The following is a 24,384-nucleotide window of genomic DNA, read 5'->3' on the forward strand; positions in this document are numbered from 1 at the left end:
GAGAGAGAGAGAGAGGAGAGAGAGAGAGAGAGAGAGAGAGAGAGGAGAGAGAGAGAGAGAGAGAGAGAGAGAGAGAGAAAGAGAGAGAGAGAGAAAGAGAGAGAGAGAGAGGGAAAGAGAGAGACGAACAATCCTATGTTCCCGTTTAGGAACCATTCTAACCGATTCTAGTTGTTCGCGGTGACCAGTGATAGCTTGAGGCTCAGCCCTAGGTTAAGTCCCGATCAAATTTAGTCCGGCATTATCTTAAAGCACCTGACTCCCCTTACCGTGTCGACAAGGGTGGGTGGTGATTTCCTTGCTTGCGACGGCCCTCCCCGACCCTTCGCAGTGTTAAGTGGGGGAACTGCACGGGTCCCCGCGCCCGGGACGGTCGCGTCGGTCCCGTGGGCTGGTCAAGCGCTATGAAAAGCATAACTCTGTCAAACGCATGCACCAGGAATCGCTTGACTATGTGATCTGGAAGCGTCTCTTATCTCTCAAAAGGCGACCCTGCCAGACGCATGCACCAGGAATCACTTGGCTATGTGATCTGAAAGCGCCTCTTATCTTCAAAAGGCGAGTGGAAAGTTGCCAAACACGTGATCAATTGTCACATTGATTAACATTACGAATTGCATGTTCGTCGTGTTTTGGGGTTCATGCTTTGTTTGTTACTCGGTCAATTTTTGTCGGATTGAAACACAAACTTGACTCGTGATCAGCGCTTACCTTCGACTCGTCTCTGAAAGAGGGGCCGATATGCGACAGATTCGGCGCAGACGCGGGTGATCGTTTATGACAGATTGGTGAACTTCGCTACCTCAAGCATTCAGCGTTATGTTTATCAACCGCGCGAGTAGTTAAACGCACATTATAAGTTCATACTGCATTTGAGCATCAAATGTTTGAGAAGATAAATACATTCTGTGTTCCTATTCGTACCATTACATTTCAGTATGTTTCCCTTTCATCTCAGCTTGTAGTGCCTCAATTTAGTTTGGTATTTGTTGATTCTTTTTTTAATTTGGGATGAATTGGGAAAAATAATCCTGGAGATAAGAGCAAAGTAGCGGTGTTCTTTTACAGAAAACGCATCAAGCATCGGTAAAAAGTTAAAACAACCCGGTGTCTATATCTTAAACAAAAGTTACGGAGCTATGTAAATCATATTATCAGATTCGTGCTTCGTATCGTGTTTTGCTTCAAAACAAATCACTGCTATACTGCTAGGATGTACCGATAAAAACAATCTTATCAGTCGTGGTCCAAAGACTTCACAGTGGTTCTGCTTTTTGAAACCTAATTATCTGCAATTACTCGCTGAATTTTGGAGCATTGCAGAAACTTGGCCATGACTCGAAAGGTCATTGCAAGTTGTTTATTCTTACAATCTGTCTGTGAGTGTCAACAATGCAATGGTTAACATATCTGCGTTAACCTCTGCGCATCTGAGAAACCCGAGGCATGGGTTTGAGTCCCCGCGGTGCTCGCTCTTCCTGCTAGGGTGAGAGGCAGGCGACGCCACTTAGCCTTAGCAGGTGAGGGCGTCGTAAAGCCCCAATGACGACGACGACAACCGATAATCTATCTCAGTGCACAAAAATTCGCCATGCTTTTGTGTCGAGCTGAAGTCTTGGTGCACCATTTTTGGGCGATTTTTCCAGCTTCTACCAAGCTTTAACTTAACCTTCCAACTTTTGTAAAAATCAGCTTTGTCAGCTTATGGATCAATACGCTCAAAATGGAAAGACCAATGCCAGTCAGAGATGAGTAGCCCGTCCAAGTATGCGTCGAGTTCGTGTTAACAAGTGTAAAAGCAATTTTTACAATTGTTCACCATTTTTGACATGGTTTGTTGCAATTCTGCATGTTAGAAACTCGATTTTCAAACAACATAACCACGTGGGGCTCATGGTACCTGATACATGCAAGAAAATGTCTACGTTATGTAAGAAACACAAGAGGAAGTTAAATCAAGCCATGTAGTAATGCTAAACTGAACGTAAAGAGATCTCCGAAAAGGTGATTAGCTTGTTGCGCCAAAAGTATATGCTTGACAGTATTCTACATTATGTCATATGGTTTCATCTTTTTGAAATACACAACTTAAAAAGCCGTCTAGGTCGGAGTCCCATAGACTGCTTAGATCTTAGACGTTTTAGACGGGATTCTTTTTAACAGGAGGGTCTGTAATTCATCGGTCAATTTTGACATTAAAAAACAAAACACTTAAGAAAAGCAGATGAAAACTCGACGTTCTTTTATAATCTTGCGAGTTCATTCAAGTTTCGCTACGTTTCATTTTCCCTCTTGAATGTCCAAAATTGGCCTGTTTGTGGCACCCTAAAAATTCGACCATGCTTAGCATGAAACGTTAACGTGCCAACTGTTTTTAACGATCAACTCCTTGCAGCCTATTAAAATTTGCGGCAAATGATTGTCGGAAAGAAGTAATCAATGCACTTTTAGAATGACACGTTTTATGTTGATATTAAATGGTGAGGTATTATTAACTTCACAAGTCAGTTTCTATACAAGATGAAATGACACGAACGGTTTTGTTCAATGGGTAATGCAAAACGCTATATTTTGTCAGAAACCTGACTGGGAATTCTAGCTAGCTCGCTTTACAAGGTGTAAGCGATCTAAAAAACACCTAAAAAATGCGCTCTATTTTTCTGACTAGTGTAAGAACTCGATGTCCACCATAACAAAGTATTTCTATTCCTTGTCGTGTTTCACGTCTTGCCACAAAACATCATGCGCGTAACATGGTGAGTCAGTTCCAGAAATAGAGATCTGATTACCGCGTTTGCTTTTCAAACAGCGATGAGGTAGCAATTGCTGTTTGAATTTTGACTAATGGGCCGATTTGCGATTATTTTCGGGGAGGGATATGCAGTGATTTTACCCTTTTCGGTGGTAAGTGTACTCTCGCTCGGAAATTCGATGCGTTGGATTTATCCTCAAGTTTTAATATAACTTTACGTCACTTTCGCTTATGCTATGGTCATGACATTTGCCCAGGTACCAGCTCCATTAATTTTGAACACTGTGGTGAAAACTGTACTGGTCTAATATCCAAACTGCTTGAATGACATCCTTGAAATAAGCTACATTGGGGATTTTTATGTAAGTAACTTCTCGCTAGGTTAGGCGAGTGCGGTTTGGAGACGTCCAATGAATTTCCACGTAAATGTTCAAAATGCTCGAAATTCTGGGTGCGATCGCTCGAAAAAGTTGGGGAGGCCGAACTCAGCAAGCCCATATGACGTCTTAATTTCGTTCATGCGTGTGCAGGTGTTATCGTTGGGACGTAATTATAATACTCAATTCAAGTTCGCACGGAAAGAAAATTGTTCAACGAATCTTCTCATATTGGATAATGCGGGACGTCAAGAGGAGTTTCAATCTCTTTTTGAAATCTTAGAGTCGGTCAAATTCGGGACAATTTACAACCAAAAACTTTGATTTTGCGTAGAGCTATGGGGAAACGTTTTCTTGTTTAAAGCATTTTGCAGACGCGCGAGCGGAAATTACTTTAATAAAAAAGTTAGATCTCATCAGATGTATGGCGTCAAAAGCCATGATCAAACATTCGTGAGTAACGTTTTGAGGTAACTCGGCTAGAAGATACTTGAGAGATTAAAATGTGGGAAAGTTATCTTCGTCCTTTACTGCCTTTGAAAGTCAAGAAAAACTTATCGCTGAGAGAACAACGTGCCATGTAGAAACGCTCAGCAGTCTATAAGGCATATTTGGCAACCGAAAAGCTGTGGTCGAAATTTTGGACTTTCTCGGTGTATGTCGTAAAAGCTGCAAACATTTCTGATATAAACTATAGAACATTGGATGTGGAGACACTGTGCTTTCAACTCCGTTTCGTTTGAAGCTGAATTCAGAATTTTAAGGACGATTGGTTAAGACAATATCGTTTCGACCAGATGCGTTGGCCAAAATGGGTCAGTTTTTGAGATGAGTCTGATTTCAATGTTTTACGGCTAATTGGACATGAAATTAAAAGGCACATACGGTGCTGTAACTCAAAAGATCAAGACGTGTAGAGCTTACTAACTATTGACCAAGAGGTTTAAATTGACCAAGAGACCTTGAGAAAAATTGACCAAGAGTTTACCAAACTATAGCTTTTCAAACATGCTGCGCAAAAGTCTTGATCAATGTTCTGTCCGCAAATTCAACGCTGATTCTGAATCCACAATTGCATTTTCAATCCAAATCTTACATTAAAAAAAACAAATTATTGGCCATTTGAAAACTTAATTTTGCACCTTCACTTTTTCTGGAATTGGACATGCTTTTTCGAGAAAATATATTCCGTGACATGCTCTACACAAAATGTTGTTTAACAGTTTTGCTAATGGCGGATTGTTTTCCTATCCAACGCGTTTGAATGGTCCAATGGTCCAGTTTTACATTCCAAGCGCTGAGAGATAGGCATGCGGTTTTCACCACCATGTGAATGTGTTAATTAGCTATACTATACATCGTTGTAAGGTTGCCATGTCATCAGGCCATTGATCTGAGATCGAAAAATAAAAATAGCGCGATTTGAACACGCCGTGGGTTGGAATCGCCCGGAAATTGGGTCTAAGTCGCGTGGTAAGGTTTTAAAAGGATCTCCAGAACCTACTGCCGGATGGGAAACTCATAACGCTGATCGTAAGCGCTGGTCCGACTCTTTTCAACTAAGTTAGGATGATTTTGAGTTGATTCGGGAAAAATAGAAAGTCCGTTCAATTGAGGTCTAAATTTTAAATGGCTGAGTCCACTCTTTTGACGCACGTTTCCGGCCTGGTGTTTGTCCCAGGTACGTGATGTTTGTTGGCGTGATGTTTCTCGGCAGTCATTGCCGCCTAATGCGGTTGGGCAGACGATTTCGAGTTCACGATGATACACGCGAACCAGTCTAGTGTCAGACGGTTGCCAGCTGATGTCATTTCGCACCGGACCGGACTTTCCGTGGACGGCTAAGAATTAATGATTTTTTTTTAAACTGTCATGTTTTAGTAATTTTGCCTGTTTTTGGGTGTTGACGTTGTGCACTAGGGTGTACCATCAGTGACAAAACCAAGTGAGACAAATACATTTTTGGCGCAGGAGTCCAAAAGCACAAGGTATAGCAAAAGTTCTTCCCAAAAACTTAAATTCGTGAGGCGCGAATCGATCGAAATATCATCGTAAACCGACACCCGGTGTTGCAGTCACCTCATGCTGAGCAGCGTTCGGCGCTGCAGGTAGCACCAAGCCGTGGGCGGCAGGCGACACAAAACACCTTTGCGTATAGAGATGATGCTACCGAGCGCTCCTTAAGCCGTCGTACGAGAATGCCCCGATCTAAGGTCTAATATGCGGATCAAACACTGCTCGATTGATTGTCATTTGGCAGAAACTTTATAAGCTGTTAAGTATGAACTCGTTGCACGAGTGTGCTGGTTAGCGTTGCTTTAGACTTTCACTTCTCGGAGACAATTCTTGTGATGTTAACAAAATTATGCATGGCACATGACTCAGAATATATTGTCTGGCGTACAACTTAAGACGTGCAGCAAATTCTGCAGTCTGCACCACGGAGGGGTGGGGGCGGTAGGGTGACCCCATACACATCTTGCTCCTTGCCGAGCTTGTGTATTCGATGCACCGGCCCAAACAGCAACTGCTCACAGACTGGAAGGCCAAAACGCGTGTTGGCAGAGATCGCACGGTAGCAGAAACCTTCCCAGCTGGGCTCCGCATATTGCCGAAGCTCCAGCTCCAGCCGCAGACGTCCTCGGCAGTGCGGCGCTGCGTCTCACTCCTAGTGTGAACGAGATAGGGCAAGATGGCCAGCGTGCCTGCACTTTCTTCCACAGCTCGCAGTCCCTGAGGCCTCCCAGTGGAGGCTGCGTGACTGGTCCGTGTCAGGGAATCAGTTCGGCGTACCTCACGGCCTTGAAGTTTACCGCTGAGATGACGAAGACCTTGGGTTGAATGAGACCCTCGGTTTGCTGCTCACGAGCGGCGCGATGATCGGAACCGCCTGTTCGCGGTCCATGCGGCTCTCATCCCAAACCATGTCCAGCATCAGCTGTTCTGGACGGACTCAGTACCCGTTACGCCGGAGGACTGGCTGCACCGTGGCCTATGTGTGCTGCAGCAGGTCGTGGAACAGCGCAATGCTCCGGAACAAGTTGAGTAAGCCGAAGTCGCAGCCGCTGTTTTGCCGGATGACGAACCATATGGACACATAGTGGCCGACCACGCCATGGACGGTGTTCTTGAGAGCGCTGCTGGAGGTCTCGGTAGAGATGTGAACTGGGTGCAGACGAGCGGCGAGTGTCAGCCATCTGAAATCAAAAGCGAATATATGAGAGCAATTCGCTACGAGCTTAGCACTAGATCATACCAAAATTATTGCGCCTCTTTAGTGTATGTAATTATGCCGATATCCAGAGTCCTTAAATGTGACGGAATACATATCAACAAATGTGCTCGTCAGCATGGGCCAACCAGCAAATGATGCGACATGCTACGTCACAAGGTATAATAATAAATAAATGCTCAACGGTGAACACATGAAATATAAACTGATACCTGAACATTAAACGCTCATTGCTATAGATCGAAGATAATACGTTTTCATATTTACCTGGCATGGTTCCATGGCCTGATTTGCCGCTGGGCTGCCAGGTTGCGGACAAAGCCGTTTTGAACGCCGGAGGCCAAAAGGCACAGCAGCTTCTGGTTGGTGCTCAGCTGCTGAATCAGGTCGATCGGCGGGTTTGGTACGTGCCCCGACCTAGGCTTGAATGCCACAACGTCCCTCCCCAGACCTCTCCGGTACAGGTCTTGCCGATGGGTCTAGAAACATTTCGATCACGTGGTCGTGCCGTCCAAGCTCAGCAGCAGATGGAGGAGGTTCAGCTCGTTGCCCGTGCAGCTGGCAGATGAGCCAGTGTACGGGTGGCTCGGTGGCCAGCTCAAACAGCCGGAACACGTCCCCTGTGATTTCAGTGTTGACGGCCGTGCCATCGCAGCCGAGCATATTTGTTCGACCGTCGCACTGCGGGCTCACGGAGTGTAGCTCGTTGAACAAGTGCAGAGCGCGGCCGAATTCGGATGTAAAATGAGTCACGTAGCGGCTGCCTGGCACAATGATGACAACTACGTGCTTTCGACGGCATTCGACTGGCTCCGTGTGGCTCATGTAGCTCCTGCCTTCCCGGCCGTCAGAGAAGAGGATGGTCAAACCTGACTCGGGGATTGCTTCAAAATTTTAACCAGCCGTCTCCCTTCTCGCTCTGTCTCTTGCGCTGTAAATCCTCTTAGGATCTACGATATTTGATTTCAATTAGCTAGTCCGACTCTGCTGTCTTGTTGAAAGGCGTTGATGATAGCAGCAGCGGCCCGGTTCGAGCCTATGTAGCTGTCAGCCGCCAGAGCGGTGTCAGTCAGATCGTTGGCGTTATATTCTACAGCGACAGTGGTCTCAACCGGAACCAACAATCGGTGTCGTCGCCACCTTCTACCATGTACGGAACCGTGTAAGAATTCGTACTCCTGGCTGACTCGCCAGCGCTGAGAACGCTTGGTCCTGAAACAGGCTCGGGGTCAGTACTAGCAGCCAGCGGTGGTTCAGCAGGCGGCGCGGGCTCAGCAGTCGGCGGGGAAAACGACTCAGGTTCAGCAGCAGACACCGCCTCACTGGCGGTCGAACCACGACGCTTCTGGGGTTGTCTGGCAATCCTCCGCACCTCGCGAGCCTCCCTAGTCACAATCATATCCGGTCATATGACCCCGGGGTAAGCTTCCGGTGCCTGCACTGGTCCTTCATGGCAACCCCCTCCTGATACACTTTGCAGGCAACTGGTCATGGAAAGCTGCACTGAGGCTCGCCCACTTGCATTTCGCGACATCAAAGAGCTTGTTGAATTTCGCGGTGGCGGCATCGCTGTCACTCTCTTTCTTTCTTCTTTTTTTTTTTGCTTTCTTGCTTGTAGCTCTGTTGGGAGGATATCAATCCCTCTCGACCAGTTTTGTCACGCATTTTAGATCATGAACAGGAATCGCTTCGTTGGTCCGCAGTGTCTCATTTCTACCGTCGCGATCTTGAAGATGACATTAGTGAGATTCCTCTTCGATTCGCTCAGCCACCTGATGTGGCTCAATGCTTTCCCGTAGCCGGCAGTTGGTGGTGAGACGGTAGAGCCGGGTGGCCTATCGCAAAATGTTCGGTGTGCGACCGTGTAGCCTTTGGCATGTTTATACAAGTAATTGCTCGAAAGAAATGTTTCAGTACGGGGAAAACTACGCTAATGAACCCATATGTCCCACGCAAAAAGCATATAAATTGCAAATCAACATCACAGTGATGCGTTAGCAACAACAAACTTGAACCTAGCCCGGTCGGCTACAGCATTCTCATAACTGCACAGCTTTGGGTTCCGCCAACAATTAATTTTCCTTACTAAAATGTCAGCTTAAAAGCTGTTTGGCAATGTTTTGCTGGTGCTCTCCATGATATATATTTCATACTTAATCCACTAAGTACCAGTAGTGTGGAAAGTGGCGGCTTTGAGGCTTGTTGAAGGAAGGTCCCAGTGCGTAAAATAGGTGGCGCTAGTATCGAATACGGCTTCCTTCGCCTATCAAAGAAAAACTGCTCCCGCCTCACGAATATCAGCGTTGGTGCGGTGCGACAGACCCGATCACAAGTCCACGTGCCAAGGAAAATTTTTGTCTCAGCTGATATCAAGAGATTCACCCAGTCGATGACACACCTTTTTGTGCACCGCATTCTGAATGCTTTATTTTGTATTTTCCTGGCAGCTGAAAACGTCCTAAGCATGACATGGATGTTCCAAGATGGTGGCCACGTATGATACTCATCATACCCTAAGACAGCGTCACCGGCGCACTTATTGCAGTTTTCTTTGCCGCAACGCACTCGTCGCGTTGCACCAAGGGCGATGCGTCGCAAATGCAGCCAGCATTTCCTCTGGATGATCGCTCGACACATAGGGGTGTCAGTTTTTGTCAACTGTTCGGGGAGGGGGGCAAACTTAAGGCCCCAAAACTTACTCCTTTATTTTTTCATCGAATTCAGTCACTTCGTTTTGACGAAAGACAACATCTGTTTTTTTTATTTTTGTATAAGTTATGAAAAGCCTTTAATGAAACCAGCACAGAAGTCATGCAGGGGTGGGTCCATGATCGGTATGTGAAGACGCCCTTTAGAGGCCCCTTTGGGCGCCGATGGCGCCCTGCTATGGCGGTCATGAGAGGCGGCGCGTATTTCGGTTGTGGGGTACGGCGATATGAATTAGCTATGAAGACCTTAGGTCATGTACATATTCCAGAGCCTTTATTTTAACCTTACAAACCATTGCGTGTCTTATGGCCGTAGGCATGTTAAGTTTGTCGCATCGTTTATCCGATCAGCTTTTACGATTTGTATCTGGTGGTGAGAGCAACTATGAATTTGTGTTACAAGGGAAGAAGGGTTTTCTCAGATCCAAACTTTAACCTGAACTCAGGGTTCCTAGGCCATGACCTTTGAGTCGAATAAGGTCAAACAAGGTCAATCTCCAGGCTGGTCTCCGGCCCCCGAAACCTAGATAACTGTTCTAAGCAAAAGGTCACATGATCGTTTAAGGTTAGTGGCCATGTTTGACCATTCGAAGGTCGCGGTGACCAAAATCATACAAGACTGCTTCGAGTTTTGTATTTGAATAAGTGACAAGATTGCGCTAGGTAGTATGTTCCTAAAAAAAAAAATGTTGACCCGGGTCATTTTAGATCAGTGACTTATTATGACCTCTAAGGAGTGCGTGGAACATGTATAATGTGGTTCCTGTTACGAATAAATTCGAAATGAGCACCAGAAACTATTCCATACGGCAAGCCCTGGAGTAATAAAACAGATTGGCTTTGCCCTTGGCATGACCTTCAAAGCTGACCTTAGGTCCATGGAATTTGTTCCTTCAATTGTGGCGCTGCCTAAGAAAGTATCTCAGGGATGTATGATCTCGTCTAACACTCCGTTGTTGTACCAGATTGGACGATTCCTTAGCATTTGACTTCGCGGAATCCATGACCTGACTGACCTGCCGTTAAGCAGTGACCTTACAAGGTACATCTATTTGACACCAAACGATCTGCTATTCGATTGGCTACAGACATGCAAAATGTGGCGCGGCTGCGCCGCGCCGTTCGGAAACCATTCTGGAAAAATCTTCGAAGAGACAGTTCGACCCCACCCGAGCGCGTGTTTAAGATCACTCAAAGTGCAAGGAACCGCCGAAATTAGTTTGCAGAGCCAGCCAGCCCCCATGCTCCGCGCGTATGAGACAGATCACCACAAAATCTTCATCACACAATCGTTTTGTTTGAGATGCATAAGTTTCCCAAAGGGGCGAGGGAGACCTTCCCCCTATTCTCAGACAGGAGGAGTTCTCGAGTTCCTCGGTCATGGTTTGTCATGGTCATCACGAGTGTCGATTTGGTTTGTTTGGGGGGGGGGGGGGGGTGAGCCACTAGCCTCTGCAATGTTCAATTTTGCATCCCAACAGTGAGTTTGGTCTCCTTACCTTCTGGGGCCTAAGAGCAAGCAGAATATCAACAATGATAGCTTAAGATTACACCAAATGTAAAGAACAGTTTCTAAGAGGGCAGTGCGTACACGCCCTCAAAAACGGATGGCGGTTACGCACCGGGCTTATACACCCTCCAAAACAGAAGGCGGTTACGCACTGGACTTATACACCCTCCAAAAATATTTCAGATGGTTGCACGTGTCAAGCATACGCGGATTGGCAGCTTTGGAGGAAAGAAAGTGCAAAAATGCAGAATCCCGTGTGAAAAGTCGGTTCTATGCGTAATAGGGATCAAACGATCACGAAATTCATCAACCCCGAACCATTTCTAATCGTTACGCATTTTCGGCCGCCGGGCCCGCAGCTCTAGTGAGTGGACAGCTGGTCTCGCACGCGGTAAACCAGGGTTCGAATCTCGACGACGGTCGCTGTTAAGTAGGTGGTTTCATGGTCTATCGGCGCGGCGTGATGATGCCAACTCGTTTCACTTCTAAGCGGAAGGAATTTTAAATAGTGCTTTCATATTGAACAGCACCGTAGTCGCTAATGCTAGGAGGGAGTCCACACCCTACAGAGATATTGAGGATCCCGTGAAGGTTGACCGTAAATATAAATGAGTGTGACACGCTGAATAGCCAGTGGAAATGACTCATACGACGGCGAAGGCATACATAATTATGTTCAGCAATTGCACGTAATAAATTCATTGGCGCGTATTCGACTGCAGCTCAAAGGCGAAGGCACTAAGGCCAATAGGGACAAAACCTGAGTGGTCATGGGTGCCGCAGGAGACCAACAAAGTGGCTCCCGTCAACAAGTATGGGGTACTCAGAGCAAGCAAATAGAACTCAAGACCAACGTGGTGGGCCCCTAAACGATTGGTAGTGTCTCGACAGGCTGGACTATGGAGCCCCGGTCATAGCACAGGACCATGCGAGCAAAGGGGAATCATTCAAGACTATAAATTAATACCCCTGTGCAATCAAGAGTGCACGGACAGGTTGACAACACGAGTCTCGGTAGGAGTGAAAAGTCAGCCGCAAATGAGACCAAAGGGGTAAGGCCGTAGGCCAGTGACAGAGAATTGGAAATGCCGTAGACCAATGCAGAGGACCCATGGGCATATCACAAGTGTGTCGGTAGGCTAACCGATACCCAGGTAAAGGGCCTCTGAGCAACCGAGAATACCCCGGCAGGTTAAGGTATGGGACTCTGGCTACCGCTCACAGACCCTTTCTGGCGAATGGAAATAATCCGTGGAAGGTCCTGTAATTGAAAAGAGTTCCCCGGTACGCTAACAGGAAGGGCCCCAACAGCAGCGCAGGGCCCTCTGAGCAAATGCAAAGGAATGAAGGGCAGCGTGGAATGCTTCTAAACGACTGAAATGAGCTTGCAAGGGGCATATATGTCCCCTAGAAACAGCATGGGGCCCTAGATGGTGTAATGGGACTTAAAATTTCCAGTTCACAACTTTTCCAATCATTGGGTAATTTTTGGGACTTCTCATAAGCCCTTCACTTTTGCTTACAACTGTTCTTGGTGGCCTGAAAGTCCAGAGATACCCACTTTTGTTGCGTTTTATGTTAAAAAAACTGCACCTGTTCAGTCGGCTGTGGGCCCCCCGGAGCCAATCGGCCCCTTCGGGGCCCAAGGGGGAGGGGCATGCCCCGTGGCCCCCTCTCTAGATCCGCCCCTGCTTGTTGCCATACGTTTTGGGGGGGGGGAAATTTTGTTATTTTTCACTTGTCTGCCACTCCCCCGAACTCAGTTTGCCCTTGATGACGGGCTGTTGCGGGGAGAAAGTGATTGATCCTAAGCCTGAAGTGTCATTCAGGTCACCACGACGAAATATCAAATGGGAGCATCGTAAATCCGATATGGGACCCGAAGAGCTGGCTAAAGGTCATTGAGGGGCGCGGGTCGGACCTTCAAACACCAGTCAGAGGGCTCCCTGCACTGATTGGGCCCCGGCCTGGGCCTGGGAGCCCATTTCCTAAGCAGGGACAAGGTCAGGACCCGCAGTTTACATTGATCAGTGCTCCTCGAGCCAATGGGGAGCCCCTGTGTCGGCCAGGGATACACAGCGCCTAACCGGAGGTCCGGTGTTGAAAAGGGCCCCCGAGTTGGTCACGGAGTGTGCGAGGCTGCCCGAAGAGGAACCGATGTGCCCTTCAAGACTGGCGATCAACGGTCCGATGGGAAGGCTGAAAGGAAAGGGTCGAAAGGCTGCAGGTCATCCTGGCCCGCATGGCTGTGATCCCAAATGTCAGCCAATACGCCTCTTTCGCCGATTGTGGACCCCTGGGACAGTGCGGGCACCTATTTCGGCCGGACACCACTACACCGAATAATGGACTGTGTGTTATTCTGAGCCCTGGGGCCCCATTTCTCTAGCAGGAACAAGACCGGGGCCCGCGATTTGCATTGGTCGGAGTCCCTACAACAATGAGTGGTCTTTTGACGGTCAGGCCACCAGTGTCCAACAGGCGGTCCTGTGACGGAAGGTGTCCCGAGTCGGCCAGAGGTGACCCGGGGCACTTGCGGGGCCCTTCACCGCGTTTTAGCCAAGGGTCCGTTGGCCAAAAATGGGTCTCTGTGCCAGTTATTGGATCACCTGCGGTGATCAGAGATCTTGTTGCCCCAATGAGGGCTCTTGCGCCTATTCCGAGTCAAATGCCCCGGCCAGAAGCCGCCAAAGGGCCTTCCGCGCCAGGGAGGGCACCAGCGTGGGACGCACATCTGTGAGGGCCTCCGGACGAACCCATCAGGCGAATCCGGCTCCATGTCGCCAGAATGGCAGCTGGTGGACACCCCGGGCTGGGGAGGAATGATCTTGAGGCAGTTGCCCGGAAGGGTGGTGTGCGCCTAACTTTTCACTAATGTTTGCACATTTTACACATTGCATTTTCAGTTACACATTTTCAATCAATGTTAACACAAGTCGCTGGCCTCACTTAGATTCACGGTCAACCTTCACGGGATCCTCAATATCTCTGTAGGGTGTGAACTCCCTCCCCTGGAGGGACGGCGTCCTCTTTATCCTTAGTCCCCCCTCTGGCATTGGAAACTACGCTGCTGTCCGGTATGAAAAGCCCAAATTAGAATTCATTCCGCTTAGAAGTGAAGCGAGTTGGCATAATCACGCCACACCGATAGACCATGAAGACACCCACTTAACAGCGGCGGTGGTTGAGATTCGAACCCGGGCTTATCGCGTGCAACACTAGCATGCTGGCCATCCATTCGCTGGAGATGTGGGCCCAGCGGCCGAAAATTTCGGATCAGAATAGGACTGGCTCAGAGTGAGTTGATGGATTTCGTGATCGTGTGATGCCTATCACGCATAGGGCCAACTTTTCCCACAGTATTCTGCATACTTGCACTTGCTTCACTATAAGGCTGGTAATCCGCGTATGCTTGACACGCACAACCATCTGAAAGATTTTTGGAGGGTGTATAAGCCCGATGCGTAGCCACCCTCCATTTTGGAGGGTGTGTAAGCCCGGTGCGTAACCATCCTCTGTTTTGGAGGGTGTATAGGCCCGGTGCGTAACCGCCCTCCGTTTTTGGAGGGTGTACACGCGCAGCCTAAATTGACCCCCACCCCACCCGAGCGAAGGGTATTCAACTGGCCACCCGAGCGCGTGTTACCATACCCTAAGGTCATTAGATTACATTGAGCAAAGCTTTGCTTAATTGGCACCGAATGGTGAATGTTCATGGAGATCTGTTCAATAGGCTTGGAGCATAGTGTCCTCAAGAAGCTTAGTCAGTCGTTTAGTTCATACCCGTCCATCATTCACTACGAGACATATACAACGCATCTGCGTCATTAGATAGCAGCCACTGACTTGGTATTGCTGTTGTAGTTTGCCGGGTGGTTGGGTAGGTATTCGGGTGGGTTTTGATAGTGGTGCGAATAATTGTTCGTTTCTCCAAGTCTTGTATTTACTTTCACTGGTAGCCAATTGACGGACTGTCCTGACTTTTATCGCCGCCCTGTCGATTCGCTGATTTATAAGTGAGTGGTATGTGCCTAACTCTCAGAATCTGACTGACCAGTGATATAGATGGGGCAGGTCTGATCCGACCTCAAATGAGGCAGGCCACTTCTGTGGTTGAGGCAGGGGCTGGTTATTTGATGACTAGGATTTGTTTCAATATTTTCCCTCACCATCTGCTTGCACCCAATGACTACCCCACTGCTCTACCCAAGGTAGATCGCAATTGCACTGAATTTACCATCCAACATGTTGTATTACATCATTAGGCTACCAAATCAGCAGCATTCAAAAACTAATTAATCACTCTGCATTGTGAACAATAAATGCTCAGTTTTGGAGCTCTATTGTGGACACAGGCATAATAACTAATTAATCATTCTGCATTCAGCATTGTGAACAAAAGAAAATGCTCAGTTAAGAGCTCTCTTGCACACACAGGCATAATAGTTATGCTGGTTTTTGTGGCTGGCTTATCTGTTCAACACAAGCATCAGTGGCTAGTGGGTACAAAATCCTTCGGGCTTGTACAATATTTTGCTGTTTTTCAATTTAATTTGAAGATATCTGGTTTCAAAAATGTTGCACTAGTAGTCAAGCAGACAGGATGATATGACAGCAGTAAAGATAGTGGCAAGATATAATATGGGATAAAGATAAAGGATGGCATTCACAAATCTGCTGTATTTTGCAGACTAGAGTGTCACTGTTCTAAAAATCCATCTGCTCAAGCCTTTGAATGTGAAAATTCAGACATATGTGAGTTTTCCTTGCAGCTTCCATTTGTTTAGTGCTTTGTTGTTTGTTACATCAGACTCCCTGTCTGCACCAATTTTTTACACTGTTATAGATAATGCACAGCCAGGCATATTGGTGCATGGGAGAACTGCTGAGCATGTGCCTGGGAATAGCACAGTGCATGCCTTAGCTGGAGTGAGCCATCCAGTATATGCTAATGAGATCTTATTCAAACCTCCCATGGTTTGTAGTATGGCAGAGGAAGCTCGTAATTCAGGACATGGTCCTTCCAATTTACAAAGTGCACTTTTGAAGTAACCAAAATGCCTCACTATCCCCAAACAGGGCATCATTATCTGGAACAGGAGTCTTTGTATGCATACAAGAGGCTTCCTGGTCTGGAACAGGGTACCATGATGTTAATTTACCTGCTAAGTTATGGCTAATACAAGAACATTCTGATGCACATATACCTCCCATATTACCATGTGCATGGGTAGCTGATTGAATACCCTTTGCTTGAGTAGGGGCCATTTTGACCCCCCTGAGATCTCAAAAACTTGGTTTCCAAAGTGCTTGCATACCTCATGCAACCAGCTTGAACTAAGGTACTTGTTTTAAAGAAAAGGCCACTGGTTTTCATTGCAGTGACCTTTTTATGCTGAGAAGGACATTGTGGAAAAAGCTATGAGTTTACTTATATTTAATCATTTCAAAGAGCTTCATGATTTATAGAAGGCAGTATAATCCCAAAAACAGAATATTGATTAGAGTTATTTTAGGTCAGTGATGTGCTCTGACCTTGAAGAGGCTCTTGGAACATGTCTGTTGCAGATCCTGTCATTAGTAAATTAGAAAGGAGCACCAAAAGCTATATTTGTTAAACAGGCTCAAATATAAAAGCAGGTCAGTGTTGACATCAGTCAAGCCTGTATACCTGGTCTTTAGGTCAGTGTAATTTGTTTTAATTATGAGGGTTATTGTTGTATTGCCCAAGAAAGCATTTCAGAGATGTATTGCTTTGTCTTACCCTCTATTTATGTATCAGATTGAACAATTCCCTGGAAATGACTTCCTCTGATAGCCATGGTCTGAATTTGACCTGCCATAGATCAGTGATCTCACAACATACATCTGTGTATGCCAAAAGATCCACTCTTCCATTGCCTACAGCAAGGCAAAGTTTGGCATGGCCACACTGCGCTGTTTGTAAATCGTTCTGATAAAACCTTTCAGGGGTCAAATTGACCCACAACTCTAGTGCAACCCCAACCCTAACAACACCTGTATTGTCAGGCAAAAACGAGCATACAATGAACTTCATGATGGTTTAACATATGCACACAGCACCAGTAAGTTGAATTGCCCCCACCAACACATAAAATGATACATGACTGGCCATTAAGCTCCTGGTATTTTCATTTTGTCATGCTTCCCAATGGATATGATGAAGTCCTGTTATTGAGGGCTGGATTTTTATGAATACCAAATTGGAAGCACAAGCTGGGGTATCACACATAATTGAATGCTCCCATGTAGGGAGGGGTCAGGTTTTGCAATCATTTTTGCCATCATGATAGATTTACCTAAATGCTGTGTAGTGTAACCATACCAGTTCTGAAGTGCAGAACCTATGCAAGATGCTCCATACAAGGCATAGCAAATTTCTCTACTGCAGTTGGTCGGAGTCCCTACAACAATGAGTGGTCTTTTGACGGTCAGGCCACCAGTGTCCAACAGGGGTCCTGTGATGGGAGGAGTCTCAAGTCGGCCAGGGGTGACCTGGGGCACTTGCGGGGCCCCTCACCCCATTTTAGCCAAGGGTCCGTTTTTGTGAGGGTAATCTCTCCATATGTTTGAAAAGTAAATGCAATGAAAAAGAATTCACCAGAATAATCCTAGGATTTAAAAATGGAAAGAACTTCAGTATTAAGTTGATCAACTCACATCTGAAACTTTCAAACTTGAGCCAAAACAAAAGACACTTTTTTACTTTTGGAACATCAAAGTTCATGGGCGAGAAAATATGCAAAAAATCGAGGACCTTTGAATGAATCAGTCTGAACATAAAAACAAATTAATTCAAGTGTACATAGTTATTGCTTCACAGTTTGTTTCTGGTTTTATGTTAAGTAATGTAGCTGAATCAGCAAAATTCAGTTTAGGAGGGGTAAGCGGGTAATTATCAGAAAGCATGCTGCTCTACAGTCTATTGGAAGGATAGTGTTTTAACAGTACACACTTGAAAGAACCAATGCCTTGTCATGATATCCAGCTTTTTTCTCATTTTGTCTCTCCCTTAATCACTATGCACCTTGATTTCCCTTCGCTATTGTTTCGCTGTTGTCTTTACCCAAGGTGGGACTCTCTGTGTAATTGTGAGTGCATGTGTCTGCCCCCTCCCCTTCCCACCCGCTGTTTCCATACTGAGGCATGAAGTTAATGGTTGATGTGTAAAGCACTCAACCAAAAATTATGTGGAGCCCTAGCGATTTATGAAAGCTCGATGTTGGTCTTTGACCATCCATGCAATACGCTTTCCCTCCCTTTGACGTTTTTCCCTGTCTACCCCCGCAGCCAGCCTGTCTTCACCCGCCCACGTTTGTCCAGCAGGCTGAGATCACTACACACAGCACCTGCCTCCGCCTAGACGATGGGCGGGCCGACGAGCGGTGACGGCCGCTCGGGCCGCTCCGAGTCCAACAGCAGCGTCAGTACCCGCGGCTTCCTCATCGGGCTGGCTGTGCCCGCCACAGTGGCGGCGCTGCAGCAGATGTTCTTCGACGAAGTGTTCATGGGCCACGCGTTGTTCGTGGCCGTGGTGTTTTGCGGCGCGGCCGTGGCCGTCATGCACAGCTCGTACCAGGGCAGGAAGATACAGGTGAGATGCCCGCACAGCTGCGGCTGTCTGCACGCTCCTCAGGTGGCTGGGTTAACCTTGCTGCTTGTTCTGTGCTATCGTTGATCAGGTGCCTTCATATTTGCGATGTGCTGTGGCAGGCTGTCTTCTCGTGTGCTCTGATGAGGCAGGCAATTGTCATGTGACTGGCAGACTACCCCTCCCCCAAGCCTGTCCCTCCTTGCTGCAGTGACAGCCCCACCCTGTTTGACGTGACTGGCAGACTACCCCCCCCCCCAAGCCTATCCCTCCTTGCTGCAGTGACAGCCCCACCCTGTCTGACGTGAGTGACTGGCAGACCACCCCCCCCCCCCCACCCCCAAGCCTCTCCTTCCTTGCTACAGTGACAGCCCCGCCTTGTTTGATGTGACTGGCAGACCACCTCCCCCCCCCCCCAAGCCTATCCCTCCGTACTGCAGTGACAGTTCCACCCTGTGTGACGTAAACCCTGTCATTTTCACGTAACTTTTGTGACAGGTTCCCCTACACTGTTCTGATGGCTTGCCTCTGGTGTGGTGACTCATTTGACAGTGGTGACAAATCATCCCCAGTAATGTGAGTCGTCCCCCCTCACTGCTGGCCCACCATATCAACGGCAGGTGGCCGTTGCCTGGGTGACGGCTCCTCTCCCCGCAGACGGCCATCCGTGCCGCGCTGCTCGGCGACGGGTTCGCCATGGGCGTCATCCTGGCTACCTCGGCACCCACCTCCTGGCAGCCGTTCGGATGGTCAGTGCCGGGGCGTGTCCAGACCCGCCGGCCGTGTCTGATGTCCGATGTCCGATGTCCGATGTCCGATGTCCGCCTGTTGTCCGTGTGACCTGCGTCGGTGTGAGGCGGCACCCGCTTGGGAGCGAATCAGTTCGGTTGGTCCTCAACAGGTGCATTCGGCCGTTTTGTCCACGTCATTTGCCGCGGTGTGATAAGGGCTTTACTTTTGTGGCTCCATGCCGGGTGTAGCCTGCGTAAATCCGGTCGTAACATACCCAGGCTCGCGAGCAGCGGCACGGCAGTTTTAGCACGGAGTTCTCTGCTGTACTTGCACTGTGTTTAATGTTCACATGAACTGCGTTTCATCGCAGTTCTGGGCTTAACAGTTTGAAATGTTGTATCCATAGCTGTGTCATTATCGCTTATCACGTGTTCACCCATTTATTTGTCAGCTTGTCGTGGTAAATTTGAACGTGTCGTTATATCGTTGCTCTCCATTTGTGCGTGTTGGCTGGGCTCCATGGCTCTATTACGGGTCCTTTTATAGGCTGTACACTAAGCAGCGTTGCTACGTAATGTTCTCCCAGGACCTGTACTGACCAGGTGACCCTTGCCCAGGTACATGATGGTGCTGTGCGGGTTCCACTTCTCGGAGTACCTCTGCACGGCGCTGACGAACCCACGCGCCGTCAGTGATGACTCGTTCCTGCTGAACCACAGCGTGGCGTACGCGGCGGCAGCCGTCTCCAGCTGGCTCGAGTTCTGGCTGGAGCGCGCCCTGTTCCCAGGTCAGCCGGCCAAGGTCATGCCATTGCCGAGCAGAGCTGGCAGCCAGCCTTCGGGGCCGTATGGTGTGGTGGACAAACTAAGGTTGTGGCATTGACAGGCTATTGTGACACTATGTTGCATATTTTTGTTTGTAAGAATGCTAATTTGGCGCTCTTCGCCCTTAGTTTGTGTGATGTGGAACCACATGAAGCCGATCGGTAGTTCAAATGCACAGAAGTGATGCTTTAAGTTGAAGTTCCCACAAGCCCTAAAACATTCAGCCGTCATTACCAGAAAATTGGTCTGATTCTTTCATGAGGTGCTTTGAAAGCGATGCGAATTATATTTGGCAGCACCACCTTTGTTCTATTGTTGTGTATTTTCCAAGAAGTGGATACAATGGGATATGAGTGAACAAGAAATCCTTAGGCACCACTTTGATACTATTTCAGCGAGATGGCGCATTGACATCAATTTCAACCCCATCAAGTATCATTGTTTGGCACATATGTGTTCGCCGCACTGGCTGACATTGTGTTCTACTTGATTGCTGTCTCTACATCCCTTGTATATCACATGCTAGGTAATTGCACGTTGCCACCTATGCCACCGTCTTGGCCTTAGTGCGCTTGTCGTATCAGCTTGCGACTGGTTCTCGAGCCCGGTGGCGCTGTTTCTGAGGCCCAGTGAGCGCAGGTTTCTTCCGTGTTTGGTCCTGATTGACGGCCGAAGATCGGCGGGCGTCTGACCAGGGAGGCTTCACTTGAATTCGGCAGGCATCGGAACAACGTTGAGTCATGTCATCCGGTTCGAGTATCCCATGTCCTATGGCGTTCAGATTGATCAAGCACACGTCATTCTTTACTGGAAGTATGTGCTTTTGATCCCTGCGCCAATGAAGGCTGAGGGCAGGCAGGTCTTGCCGTGACCTGTTCACTTCTCCTTTTCCTGTTCGGCACGTGCTGAACCCGCGTCGCTTGGGATCGGCAGTCGCTGTGCTCCCGGAGTGGTTCGTCGGCACGTGCTGAATCCGCGTCGCTTGGGATCGGCAGTCGCTGTGCTCCCGGAGTGGTTCGTCGACACGTGCTGGGCCCGCGGCGCTTGGGATCGGCTGTCGGTGTGCTCCCGGAGTGGTTCGTCGACACATGCTGAGCCCGCGTCGCTTGGGATCGGCAGTCGCTGTGCTCCCGGAGTGGTTCGTCGACACATACTGAGCCCGCGTTGCTTGGGATCGGCTGTCGGTGTGCTCCCGGAGTGGTTCGTCGACACGTGCTGAGCCCGCGTCGCCTGGGACTGGCATCCGTTTTGCTCCCGGAGTGGTTCGTCGGACGCTGGCGTCCGCGCTCGGGTTTGCGGTGCCCCGGAGGCTGATAATCCGCTCGTGAATGGCCCAAACGCCGCTCTGTCCGGTCTGTTGCGCACGGGCTGCTTTCGCTCCATCGCTGCTTGCATTTAGCATGTATCTGCTGACACTGTCTGGAACTGCCGTCACTATCCTGGTCGCGCGAGTATTGTCCAACCGTACGACCTCTGCCAAAGTCAGCTGCCAAGCCTGCGCCGGTGGTACCGGGCATGTTTTTACCACTGAGTGACGCGGACATACGGAACGGCGGGCGGCGTGAGTGCAGTGCGTCCTTCAGTTTGCCTTGCGGCGACTGGGAGGGGTGAGCCGGCGCCCGCTCGGCCCGACCGCCCGCAGCGGCGCCGCATCGCCAACACGCACCCGACCGGCCGACGGAGGGCCCGGGTACCAGCCGCCCAGCCCGCCGTGCTGAGCACGCCCGTCGCGCCGTTGCAGACATGAAGGAGTGCTCCTTCACCATCGGCCTGGGCCTACTGCTGTGCATCTCGGGCGAGGTCATCAGGAAGCTGGCCATGTTCACCGCCCGCACCAACTTCAACCACATCGTGCAGGTGACACTCGGCACGGCGCCGTGTCGTGCGCGGAGGGCTGGGCGCTGGTGCCGATGCAGTGTTGCTGTTGCGGCAGCGCAGCAGCCTTTGGTCGTTGGGTCGCAGGGACACATCGCATTGCGCTCAGTTGTTTTTGCTCCTACGTTTTTGCGTGAGCTGCCTCTGGCGGGGTTTGAACGTGCGCGTTTAGTTATCGCGTGCTTTGCGCCTCTATGTTCCGCGGTCCTCCTTTTGTGAAATGCTTAGTGCATACGCTTGGAAGATCTACCATCGGAGCGGAGCTTTCCCCGCTTGATTCGCCGGCTCGCTGTCAAGCTGTGACTGTAACATGCCTGCTTCGCTTAAAACAGTTCATCTCTACATTGCCTGAGGAGCCAGTGCGAGTGAAATTGCCCGTAGTTGCTCAGATGTGGCGCGGAGCGCGAGTGGTCGGAACTCCGATGTCGTTTTCAGAACGAGCGGCGTCCTGACCACGTGCTAGTGACGCACGGCGTGTACAGCTGGTTCCGTCACCCGAGCTACGTCGGCTGGTTCTGGTGGAGTGTGGGCACGCAGGTAGGCGGGGTGTGCTGACATCTATTGGCGGAAACCAGGACCTGTAATAAGTCCATTTGCCACCAGTGTTTCAGATATCCCGATAGAGTGCTCGCAGCTTAGTTGTGTTTTCGTATGCTAGGACAATGGCATGTGGTTGTTTTCTTAGCATGCATTGTACAGACATTGCACTTGATTCTAATTATATGCAAACATTGCACTGTGTTTTTGTCCTCATGGGTTTGAAATGGATTAGTTTGCTTCCGGTGGTATTTGTTTAAGCATCAGCATTCATGAGGATTTCTCGCTGGTTCTGGGTCTGTGGCTGTGCTGTCCCTGTCGTTAAGCTGTCGCACTGATGCTCTGCTGTTCACCCTCTACTACCCAGCTGCTGCTCACCAACCCCGTCTGTTTGGTGGGATACACGGCCGCGTCCTGGACGTTTTTCCGGGACCGCGTGCATTACGAGGAGGCCACCCTCATCAACTTCTTCGGGCACGCCTACCTGGCCTACCAGCAGCGCGTGGGTACTGGTCTGCCCGGCATAGCCGGCTTCAAACTCAGCCGGGAGCGGTAGTGGCGCGGCGTGGCGCGAGGCGACCCACGTCGTCTGGACCGGTGGCGTGGTCGCCGTCTCGCCACCATAGGACCGGCTGGTGGCGAGGTCGCCGTCTCGCCACCATAGGACCGGCTGGTGGCGAGGTCGCCGTCTCGCCACCATAGGACCGGCTGGTGGCGAGGTCGCCGTCTCGCCACCATAGGACCGGCTGGTGGCGAGGTCGCCGTCTCGCCACCATAGGACCGGCTGGTGGCGAGGTCGCCGTCTCGCCACCATAGAACCGGCTGGTGGCGAGGTCGCCGTCTCGCCACCGGAGGACCGGCTGGTGGCGAGGTCGCCGTCCCGGCGCCTGTGGCAGAGCGGGAGCTCACAGGCTGCCTGCGTCAGCCTGCGCCGCCGCCGCCGCCGCTCGTTCGCTGACCGTCGTCGCCGATGTCGGGGTGGTGCCGGTCCGGGCACGTCGCCCGCCAGCGGGGGCAGCCCGGCGCAAAACCCGCCGCGGACGCACGGCTCGGCGCGCTACTGAGCCGCCGGGCTGCACAGCGCTCAACGCATCGACGCTGGCCGGGTGTCCTTATTCCTGCACTGGGTAGGGGGGGGGGGGCGACTGTCACGCAGCGGGGGCTCTAGCAGAAGCCGAGGGCTGCTGTTGTTGCTCCGCGGGGGTGGCGATATCCGATTTGTGAACGATTGTTTAGCCCTGGAGCTGGCCGGCCGTGTCCCATCAGCTGCTGGCCGAACACGGCTCGTTTCGAACCGCTTCGCTTGTGTGTGATAACTGCGCGTTGATCCGCCGTGACGCATGTGTGTGCTCGCGAGGGTCGCTGTCCGGTCCTGCAGCGCGGCGTCAGTGTGGTGTTGCTCGGCCAGTGTCTGGGCTGGTTCCGACGTCACCACCGCGTTGGTGATGGGCTTCAACTCTGTCCTCATGGCTGTGGGGGCCGAGCAACGTCGACGCGCTGTTCGTCCGATAGGTGGCGGGCTCGTGTGCCGTAAAGCTCTGACACCCAGAGTTTGGAGATGAGCTCAGAACAAGGTGGGGACCGGACGGGCCGTGGGGGGACTGGCAGGATGGTGTTTGAAGGTGTGTGTTATGGCCCGTGCTGGTTCGCTCTGTTCCGCGGCGGTCTGCCAATCTGCGACGTTTTTCTTATTGCTCCTGCTAACAAAGACACCTTTTCACATGAATGTTTTGACATCGGCATTGTAGGCTGAGGTGATGTGGGTCTCAGCATGCGTCTGCGATGCCGGGTTTTGGAGGAGCTGTTCTAGTCGAAGAGTCATTTGTGTGTGGCTCATGCTCGTCATTGGCTTGTGTGCTATTACCTCTGAAGCCGTGTTCAATATAACTGACAACTTGACGTCGTGCTTTATCCACACGAAGCAGTTGGGTACATTGTATCGAGGTGAAGTAGGTGCACTGAAGCGAATATGTGGAATGTTACCATTCCTATTGTTAAGCATGCCTATTATGGGTAGGCTGCTAACGTACCGCTTCTCATTTCCGTGCCGCAAGTTCGGGACAGATTTTGCCGCTAGTTGTGTGCAGACGTGAGCATGCCAGGGGGATGAAAACACTGCTCTAAGAGGTCTTCATGTGCCGAAACTGACTCTCTTAATGCTGCCTTCTGTGCTCGTCATGTTACAGAAGGTTTTCAGTTATCGATGTATTAATAAACTGAAAAAT

General features: G+C 49.7%; 1 protein-coding gene across 2 annotated transcripts; it reads left to right on the forward strand.

Moving 5' to 3' along the window:
* The first annotated feature begins 14,481 nt into the window (after positions 1-14,481).
* Positions 14,482-22,814, forward strand: LOC119096734 (protein-S-isoprenylcysteine O-methyltransferase). 2 transcript variants are annotated; one of them, XM_037219647.1, is made up of 7 exons: positions 14,482-14,595; positions 17,927-18,194; positions 18,849-18,940; positions 19,541-19,710; positions 21,489-21,604; positions 22,058-22,159; positions 22,527-22,814. In XM_037219647.1, the coding sequence occupies exons 2-7, from the start codon at positions 17,967-17,969 to the stop codon at positions 22,713-22,715; spliced, it is 897 nt and encodes a 298-aa protein (XP_037075542.1). In that variant the 5' UTR covers positions 14,482-14,595; positions 17,927-17,966; the 3' UTR covers positions 22,716-22,814. The 2 variants fall into 2 exon arrangements, with proteins under 2 accessions (XP_037075542.1, XP_037075541.1); XM_037219646.1 differs by lacking the exon at positions 14,482-14,595 and adding an exon at positions 15,271-15,334.
* Positions 22,815-24,384: the final 1,570 nt, after the last annotated feature.

This window comes from Pollicipes pollicipes, unplaced genomic scaffold (genome assembly GCF_011947565.3).
Source record: "Pollicipes pollicipes isolate AB1234 unplaced genomic scaffold, Ppol_2.1 Scaffold_4295;HRSCAF=5057_pilon_pilon_pilon, whole genome shotgun sequence".
NCBI classification, from domain to species: domain Eukaryota; kingdom Metazoa; phylum Arthropoda; class Thecostraca; order Pollicipedomorpha; family Pollicipedidae; genus Pollicipes; species Pollicipes pollicipes.